We start from the raw sequence: 10,020 nt of genomic DNA, 5'->3' as shown, positions 1-10,020 counted from the left end.
ACACACGAAGAGCGCTTTTATGCTACACATGATTACACCCATAAAAAATGTAATCATATATAAACTGGTATTTGCCTTAATAAACTTCCTACGTGAGATAAACTAAATTATTTTTCTCTCCAACATATAAACATTTTCCAATGGATTAATCTTATTTGGTACTTCTCTCCAACCTATAAACATTTTCCAATGGATTAATCTATTTGGGTACCTAATAGATTACCTAATGGTTTACCGAATTGACAAGTGGCAACCCCTTATTAGAGGGGTGGCTTAGGTAAATCATTTGATACTTGTAGCATCTTCCTTTTCCAATTCATCAACTATGAACTTCAGTTTCTCATTCAACCAAACATCAATATATAATTTCGATGTTCTCACGGAGGAGAACACAAACCCACTTTGATCTTCCAAAACAAATGAACGAGTCCAACTCAAAATTATGCCAAAACAAACCCCCTTTATAAGTCATTTTTTTAACACTCATTGGTGCAAATTGCAGCTCTTCGACAATATTAAAGAAGAAAAAGAAAACTTAAGATTTTGTTCTTCGCATATTTAGAAACCCAATGGGAATCGCATTGCATTCTTGTCCAAAGATGATAATACAGATTACTTGCATAATTATCCAAAGATGATACGGACGATACTTGCTTCATAGACAAATGGAACATTTTGGAATTGATTTCCTCTAATAATAAAACGTCAATATTAATAATAACTCCAAAGATGATACAGACAATAATTGTTTCATAGAGATAACAATGGAACATTTTGGATTTAACTTTGAACATTAAATATTCACTACACACAGCCGATGAAATACCGTAATAGACCGATAATCGCATAATACGTTTCTACATGATCAGATTAATCCTGCATTATGGGATACCTCAAAACAAGCATCAGTACATATCTGGCGGATTTAGTTTCCCGTTTTCTCATCTTTACGATTCTCCCCATTATCCAGCATTTGAGTTAAAGGGACATGCTCAGTTTTGGCCTCTTCGACATCAGTAGGTCCCAAGAAACTCGGTTGGTTGGTCGAAGACAGAAGCCTTGCCCACATCCTGTCGGTTATGACAACCTTGTTTTGCCGTTCATTGATGCGCTGCAAGAAAAAGAAAAATTATTAAATACACAACAATAACTAGTCCAGATTATCATTACATGCTTGAACAGACCCATAGAAACTCTTGCAAAGGGCCATATCAAGTGACCTAGATGACTACCTCAGTAGCTCTTCATAAAAAAAGATGTTCTTCTCTACTATTTTTGTCTTACGTCAGATAATTGTAATGAAAGTATAAAATTAGATGCTGATAACATAGTGATGAAATTCTGGAAATTCTGGGTAGCACATTATTCTCTAACAAAACACGCCAGCTAAAATTGTTGAAGATTTGGGAGGGAAAGAGGAATCACTGACTACTTTATAAAAGATAAAAGTTTAGTTACAACAAGAATGTTGAAATCAATCTAATTTACCGTAACCTTTGATATATCATAACTATCTGATCACGGTTAGGTGCTATTTGGAAAAAATAATAATAATAATACCATGGTCATTCCATAAACCTTGCACAGGACTCAACTATGTCACTAACTCAAACCATTTCAACGGATAGACATCTATATAAAGTTACTTAGTTCGGATTATACCTTTAAATTGGTTGCCGCTTTACGCCAACTAACTACTGCACTAAATGTACTACGAACTGCACATAATTTTTCCAGACATGGAATTGTAACATACTATTGGTAGTAATAGAAATTGATTTTTCTGTATGTAGTCTTTTTTTCATTTTTTTCCTTGGGGACTACCAATCGTACAGCAGAAAATATTTCAGTTCATTCAATTGATGCAAAAAAAAAAAGAAAAAGAAAAAAGAAAAACGAGGTCAATTGAACTTACAAGTTAGTTTCGGGGCACATGGTTATATTTCCACAACACGCAACAAGATTTTCATATTCTGTTCTAATATGACAGTTTCTCAGGCACACGAGTTCAGGTTAAAACTCATTGCTACCCAAAATTATCAAAAAAAAATTATAATCAAAATCCCCAGACACATCCTCATATTCTCATGATAGACCCAAAATTTAACAGATAAAGCTATGGTAATTTTCTAAAGCAACCTAGAACTCGGCATGACAAGACAACTAGTAATCTAATTGTGCAGGACATCGTATGACAACTATTTTGGATTTTAAACATCTTATAAAAATAATTCAATTATCCAAAGTGTGAAATTATTGATTAGACTTACATTGAAAGGAACATATGTATGCCGACCATTGACGAGCCCGACAGTGAAGCCTGTATACCCTGCCATTGCTCCATGAACAGCACTTTGAGCAAGGAGTGTGCAGTTTACATTATCAGATGCATTGCTTGGAATAGCACGAATCATGTAAGTTGGATCTGCCGAATAAATTTGTTAGGACCCTTTTTTGCAAAAGCATACAAGATAGGGAGTGATGCTACTGACCTATATATTTAAGTGTAATCGGCATTTTTGGTGGTTTTGCAAAATGATCCTGTAAAATATGAAAATCAACTTAATACAGAATTTTGTAGACATACTCATGCTTTCAGTAAAAAGCTTTGAACTGTCATCTGAACGAGAAGAAAATTCCCTAAGAACAATTCCAGCAATCTTGACGTTGTTGCTTTAGTCAACAACAAAAACAACAAAGCCTTTTCCAATTTGGGGTCAGCTAGCCACTCTTTCATTTCATCACTGATAAATCTATTGGAAGATATAAAGCAACTACCACTTGGTCTATGCTTTGCCATTTTGACAATTTCTACTGACATCTCACCAGTCTTATCAACCGGGACCTCTTAAGTAATAGACTAATGAAAATCAATAACCATATGGGTATCAATCAGTTCATGAAAACCGCCATCAAAATAATGATCCTTACCTTGATTCTATGAGAAATCCACAAGCCAACATCTTGAAGTAGCTTGTTCCCTGAAGCATCTTGTTCATTTTTTGCATTCTTGCTTTCTGCTGCTAGAAGTTCCTGTCCTGCTCCTTCAGCTATCACAATAACCATGTGGCCATTTTCTTTGAGCTTTTTCTCTATGTATTCAAAAAGTCCACCTTCTCCTTCAACATAGAAGGGAGATTCTGGAATCAAACAGCAGTCCACATCTCGGCTAGCCAGAGTAGCATTCATTGCAATAAATCCTGCATACATAATTTCAAAAGATGATAGAAGTGGGACTTAATAATGCTGGCAGAAGATAACAAGATACATAGCAAGAAATACTTTGCATATAAGTCTGAAGAGGTCCAGGGAAAAGTTTGGAAGGCCAGCAGTAAAGACGCTGCATAGTAAGCATCATCCATGGAGCCCCCAGAAGGGGATAATCTATCAGATCTCTGCAACTTATTTGATTTTACCATCGCTTAGTTGCTAAGAAAATCATATGTTTACTATTTGGCACTTTAAAAGTTTCCAGTAGTGATTTCACAACATCATTTCTCATATCTAAATCATTTTTATACCCAATTCTTCTGCTCTTTAGGCAGCAAAACCCATTTTCTCAAAAATAGGTGACATGCATAAAATTTCTATATGCTTTACGACAAAGATGGATTCACAAATCCCACTCCTCAGAAACTTGAAAAGGAAAAGAATAAAATATAATGATGATTCCCACATTACCATTTACTACCAAAAATGAAGTATTGTATAGGTTTATCTTACCACTGTAGCGTCCCATCAACTTCACAACACCAATGCCATTCTCTGCACTTAGAGCTTCAACATGTGCAGCGTTGATGGCACGTTGAGCCTCCTCTACAGCAGTATCGAAACCAAATGACTTGTCAATAACCTGATAACACAAGTCAATGCAAATCTATGTCCATAAATTTGCAGAAAAAAGCACAATGCAGCACAAAACCAAATGATTTGCCAATAACCTGGTGACAGGTGACACATGTCGGTGCAAAATTAAGGCTTGTCACAAATGGAGAAAAATATGTTCATTTGCAGAAGACAGCAATATGAAATTGAAATGTTATGAGATCTTTATACACTGATCAAATGAAAATATTATCACAAGACAATTTTAGCATTAACATCAATATACGAACTGGGTATAAATTGTTAAAGTTAGTTTATTTCATATAATTGTTGACCTTTTGTTAGAATAACTTGGTATTTTATTTCATATAATTGTTGACCTTTTGTTAGAATAACTTGGTATTTCATCTCTGAAATATGGATGCTTTTGACCATTAGGCAAAAAGAAAATTATTCAAATCAACAGTAACTTGGGGTTTTCTTCTTTGTCGTCATATTAATTACTTGTAATGCCACTAAAAAAATCACAATAGAATCTGTGCAAAGAACAAGTCCCTCCAATGATATATAAAGGATGACAGATACCGGAATGTCATTATCAATTGTTTTGGGAATGCCAGCAACAGCAACTTTCAAATTACGCCTTCTAATTTCCTGAAAAATTTAAACAAGGTAACAGAAAATTAATACGAAGGATATTCACTGGAATAGTAATCGCCTCAGAATTTAAAATAAGCCAAGAAGGTATAATGAACTCAGTATCAAACATGAGTTTTTATTTTTATTTATTTATTTATTATTATTTTTTTTATTTTGAAGAAACTACATGAATCCATTTATTTGTCCAATTTTATACAACAGAATAGAAGATGTTGAAGGAGTGAAGTGGTGGAAAACTGAAAGCTTAAAAATGCAAAAGCAGCTAGAAGTTTCAATAATAGCGATAAAGCTAAAGAATAACTGCACACATTAGGTTAGTGAGAAATGGACTTGGAAAGGTAGTTAAAGATCAAGTACGGAAAATGATAGACAAAATATATTTTTGGGGCACCTGGCATAAGAAGTAAATATTAGATACAGAAGTTACTATGACAGTGCCCTTCAGTAAGAAGCACGATGAGAATGGTCTCTAGGGTTTGGAGGCACCTTTTAGTTAATAAAAGATGGGTGCAATCATCCATAAATAGGATACCTCATAAATTACAGCTGCTCCTTTCTGAGTTCCATCGCCTCCAATTATATAAACCTGAACAGTAACACTGATAATCAGAGATGGACTGTAGCATATTGTATGCCATAACAGTAGTTCAGAATATTAAAGAGAAAGTTACATTCATAACATTGGTAGAGACGATACACACAATCCTATAAGTAAAACTTCAACCTTACCTGATTAATTCCACGGTCCTGGATACTGTCAACTATCTTCATGGTATCATGGCCACCTCGAGATGTTCCCAGGATTGTCCCACCACGTTTATGTATGTCATTTGTAACTTTTGGCGTTAAAGTAACAGTATTCTTAGAATAGAAACCCCTGAAACCTCCCTATAAAAAAGAGATACCACCATTAGCTGATAAACATATTAATAACATAGGATTTGCAAAGATATGATAGGGTAAAAAACATCATCAGCTGATGAATAAGCCAACAGCAGACCAACAGGTGTTCCTTCACTTCCGATATTAAGCAGTACATTCTCTAGGAATGTGCAAATCAATTCAACCATAACCCACTTTATAAAAGTTATAGAGATATATTTAAGTTAATACTAGATATTTAACGTTCACAACACACTTATGATCATCATACAACACTACCTATGGACACCAAAACCAGCTTATTTGATCCATTTAGCCATCTCTGGAGATATTGTCATTTATGAGCAAAATCTAAAATCCAAACACTGATATTTAAAACATAATGTGAGTCACCAGGAAAATGCTATAAAATAACCTACTTATTGATTCTGTTTGTGTGTGTATTAACAAGAAGAATTTTAAGAATATGCTAGTGGCTCAAGTTACCTTACTCTATTTAAAAGTATTAGGGAGAGTGCAGACAGAGGGCATCGCAATCTACAAGTCAAACCTATTACTCGTTGAATGTAAAACAACAGAAACTGTCTTTGCCACTGCAATTGCATTGAAGAAGGTAACAGATATCTAGCGTTCTAAGACCGTGCTTAAAGAATAAAATTTTAAGCATGCCAATGTGAATATTCACCATACACAAAGAAAGATACGACTACCTTAGAAGTGAAGTAAGAACCTCAAAACAATCAGAATGATGAGTTAATATTATAACATGGATTAGATATTTGCTCATGTATTCTTCCAGGAAGCAGGATGAAAGACATAAGTAACAGTAGACCAAATGTTTTAATCATAGTCTTTGGTAACAAGTGCTAACATAAATTCAAATGATGATACTAATGCCAATCAATTTCAAAGTGAATGCAGCTCGGACTTACATCAATTCCGAGGACTTCATTAACACCATACATATAATCAAGGCTGTGTACAATCTCCCTGATCACTGTATTTATCCCAGGACACAACCCGCCACATGTTACAATACAAGCTTGCACTTCATCTGAAGCAAAATAAACCTGTGCATTATGGAAAAAGTTCGGTGAAATTGCATACAGGTGAATATCCTGCACTTATGAAGAAAGAGGAAATACCTTTTGACGTGGTCCTGCTCGTCGAAAATGTACCCCTCTTGGCGTGTCCTTGTGAACAACAATCTGCAAAGAGACCAACAAACTGAATTAATCACGTTTGAAAATGGTTGAAATCCTTACAAGGTGCGTCGAATTACCAGTTCTGATTTTTCTGAATCCAAATTGAAATATATGGTGGCATGGGATATGAATCCGTAAATTCTTAAAAGAATGTAGAGTACTCTAGACACTAACTCATAGGCTGGCCTCATCAAATTAAACAATGAGCACAGTAGCGTACAACAGTCAACAGCCTCACAACATAGATAAGCAATATCAATTAGTCTCAATACATGAAGAAAAACAGATTCATCCTGCAATATCTAAGAAACATGCATTGTGTGCAGCATCCATTCTACAAATGCGACAGGCCAGTAAAAAATTCAACATTTTTTTTTTCTTTTCGAAATTAATGCATTACAGTCTTCTTTGCTTTCTTCTACGGTAGTCTTATCATTGCATTAGCCCATTTCAGACCATGGATAGCTCATAAACTGATTTTTATCGACACATATTCATGATTACATCCACATAAACATGCATCATCAAGAAAGAAGAGTGTGGTGAGGCAAGCACAGTCCCGTGAAGCCCCTTCTCCCCAAACAAGGGGAAAAAATAGATCCATGAGACCTTTCCACGAGTAACACTGGCTAAAGAAAAGTTGAAAAATATAGCTCACCTTTTGAGGGACAGAATCATCCACATGAACAAAATATTGCCTGAAATTGTAGTAAACATAATAAGTAGTTTGTGATCATCAAGGTTCTGAAAATAACAACAGAGGTAACTAAAAAAGTGCTCCATATTATCAGTTTGATGTATGAGAAGAAGTAACTCACTTAACAACGGAATATGCACTATTGGATCGTAATGGATTGGGATAAGTCTGCAAAAAAACAAACATAGAAATGAATAGCTGAGCTCCAACAATTAAGAACTGGAAGCTCATACATCCAATGGAAAATATATGTATATTAAGCATGAAAATACACTTTTTTCGTGTCGGGTGTTCAGTCTAGAATCATCCCTTTACCAAGAAGTCTAATTAACATAAATGGTTTCCTTAATTTTATTGTTTTGTTTGCCGAGCGTTTCTCAACTTGGTTTCACTTGTATGGAACTTGCTCAGATATGTGGCTAAGCCCTAAAGTCTTGAATGAACAATTAAATTAATGTTTTATCCCGATGTTCATCCAAGTTGCACCTAATAAATTTTGACATGTGGAAAATGTCAAAATGTCTGAAATGTAGTACATCAGATTTGCTAGCGTACAAGAGTTTTCATTATTCCAATAAAAAACTATCATAAATGGATTCATCAGCCAAGATTTTCAAATCAAATAGTAAAAGTTTCTGACATGATGAATACTGTGATATACTGGGGATGAGTGTGCGACGCAGTTTATGCAGTAATTTCTTGTGCTATGTATTCATTAGAAGACAAAGAATACATAATAACCCTTAAAGCAAGGGAAACTTGAAAATGAAGCAATAATTAATTGCGTCATGAATTCCCTTATCGTTTTCCAGAGGAACATGTGCATCTTAAAAACCTGCCCTTACGTGTCCAATCCTGATGTATGTGTGACTGATATTACTCATCTCGATTTAGATAATAGCATTTATCTTTCCTATTGCTTTCAATAAATAGTAATTATAAGTTTATCTTACCAAATCAACTTTCTAAACAAAACAGCAAATGTCTCAGAAGACTTTGACATGTAAAGTACAGTTCGTTGATTCCTTGACTAGTCACATACAGTTATGCTACCCAGTAGGTGCAATATCACTATATTTCCTAAATCATATTGTTTTTGCCTTTCTCGTACCATTCCATTATCTGCAAGTCTAGGAAGTTAGATCGTGTCCACCAGTTATCAAAACAGTCCCAAGGAGACAGCATTCTCCCAAAATAAATAGTTATTAGGCCTAAACAAGCCATCACCGGCTATGAGAGAGAAAAAGTTCGTCCTTGTTTTCTTAAAAGAAGCAACTCGCCAGGTCTTTTGAAAAAAAGGCGATTAAAGTTAGCTTCCACCACTCTTAAGTTACAGAGTTTATGAAGGAAGATATCAGAAGCTGATCACGATAACAGATCTGGATACTTGAATTTCCAGTTTGTCCATTATTAAATAAAAATTCCAAAAAGCCTAATTCATCATTAAATGGTCAAACACTTGATTCAAGGAATCAAAATTACCAATACAAACACACGCATACGAACAGACGCTTGTACTTGCATTTTTCCATTACTCAATGAAAATTCCACTAAATCAACTCCATTTATTTATAATAATTGATTCAGAAGTCAAAATCACTCACACAAAAAATCGATAAATACTTACAGGAAGATCGGCGATGTAATCAGTCAAATGAGGAACATCTTCCAGTACGTATCCGAACTCTCCATTGATCACCTTCATCTGATAACTGCTCTGTGATTCCATAGAATTTCCTTTCCCTCTCTATATCCAAATCTTAGCTGTTTCTTTCACTCAAAATGCAGAAAAAACACTGATTTGTGCGTGTTTGTATACTGTGCGAGAATGAATATCGTCGAAATAGGTCTAATCCTCGAACTTCGAAGTTTCAGTATTTATAGACTTTTTTAATTAATTTTTGTTAATCAAATTTCTCACGATAAATTTAACTATATTTGATTAAAACAAATAGAGGTTAAAAGTATTTTGAAATCGTAAAGATTGATTCGCCAGAATAAAAATAGGAATAGATCAACTTTATCGAAATTAAACTTTTTTTAAGCTTTTCAAATAAAAATCTACTTATAAGTGGATTTTAAATGGATGAGCTTTTTCTAGAATAAATAATTTTATATGACTTAGAGTAATTTATATGGACTCCTTTTTTTTAGGCAACCTGCCAATAGGTGGGGGACACATGTCCGTCGAATAATATTTTAACTTATATGCATGAAACAAATAATATGTTAGCAGGTATGATAAAATAATTAAAAAATATGTTCACGTTTGTTTCAACTAAAAGTTTGAATTAAAATTCAAATTAAAGTCAATAATTAATTTTAATTACAAATTTTATGAGGTTCACCACTTTTTAAACCACTTATTTCATTAATTTTTATCAAAATTTACTAAAAATTTAATTTTATTTGAACCAAACAGAGGAATTTATAGATTTAAATCATTCAACCATACGCCCTTTCTGTTAAAGTCTTGTTTTGACATATATTTTATAAAAATTAATGTTTCACAAAATTAATTTTAAACACAAGTCCATAAAGTACATATAATTTTCACCTTGAAAAATATATATCAAACAAGCTTTAAAACTAATACCATGAATTTTTTTTTTTTAATCAATGTAATAATAAATGTTGTTAAAGGTCTGACTAGCTGTCTCAATCAAGAATCGGATCACAACATGCTCTAGTTACATTATATTGACCTATGATTAAAAATTTGACAAAATAATCGATATACCGATCAGGTAA

The 10,020-nt window shown here is 33.8% G+C and overlaps 1 protein-coding gene across 1 annotated transcript; it reads right to left on the bottom strand.

Moving 5' to 3' along the window:
- Positions 1-681: 681 nt before the first annotated feature.
- On the bottom strand, positions 682-9,275 carry LOC111368653 (ATP-dependent 6-phosphofructokinase 6-like). The gene is made up of 13 exons (XM_022990022.1): positions 8,897-9,275; positions 7,391-7,437; positions 7,231-7,270; positions 6,513-6,575; positions 6,300-6,437; positions 5,215-5,373; positions 5,018-5,071; positions 4,411-4,479; positions 3,724-3,853; positions 2,932-3,200; positions 2,493-2,541; positions 2,271-2,425; positions 682-1,111 (listed from the first exon to the last, which is right to left on the bottom strand). Exons 1-13 carry the CDS (start codon positions 8,996-8,998, stop codon positions 926-928), a joined length of 1,461 nt encoding a protein of 486 aa, XP_022845790.1. The 5' UTR covers positions 8,999-9,275; the 3' UTR covers positions 682-925.
- Between the last annotated feature and the right edge of the window lie 745 nt (positions 9,276-10,020).

The sequence above is a fragment of the Olea europaea genome, chromosome 19, assembly GCF_002742605.1.
Source record: "Olea europaea var. sylvestris chromosome 19, O_europaea_v1, whole genome shotgun sequence".
NCBI lineage: Eukaryota > Viridiplantae > Streptophyta > Magnoliopsida > Lamiales > Oleaceae > Olea > Olea europaea.
The sequence above is the reverse complement of the archived record's forward strand: the minus strand, read 5'-3'. Positions and strand labels throughout refer to the sequence as shown.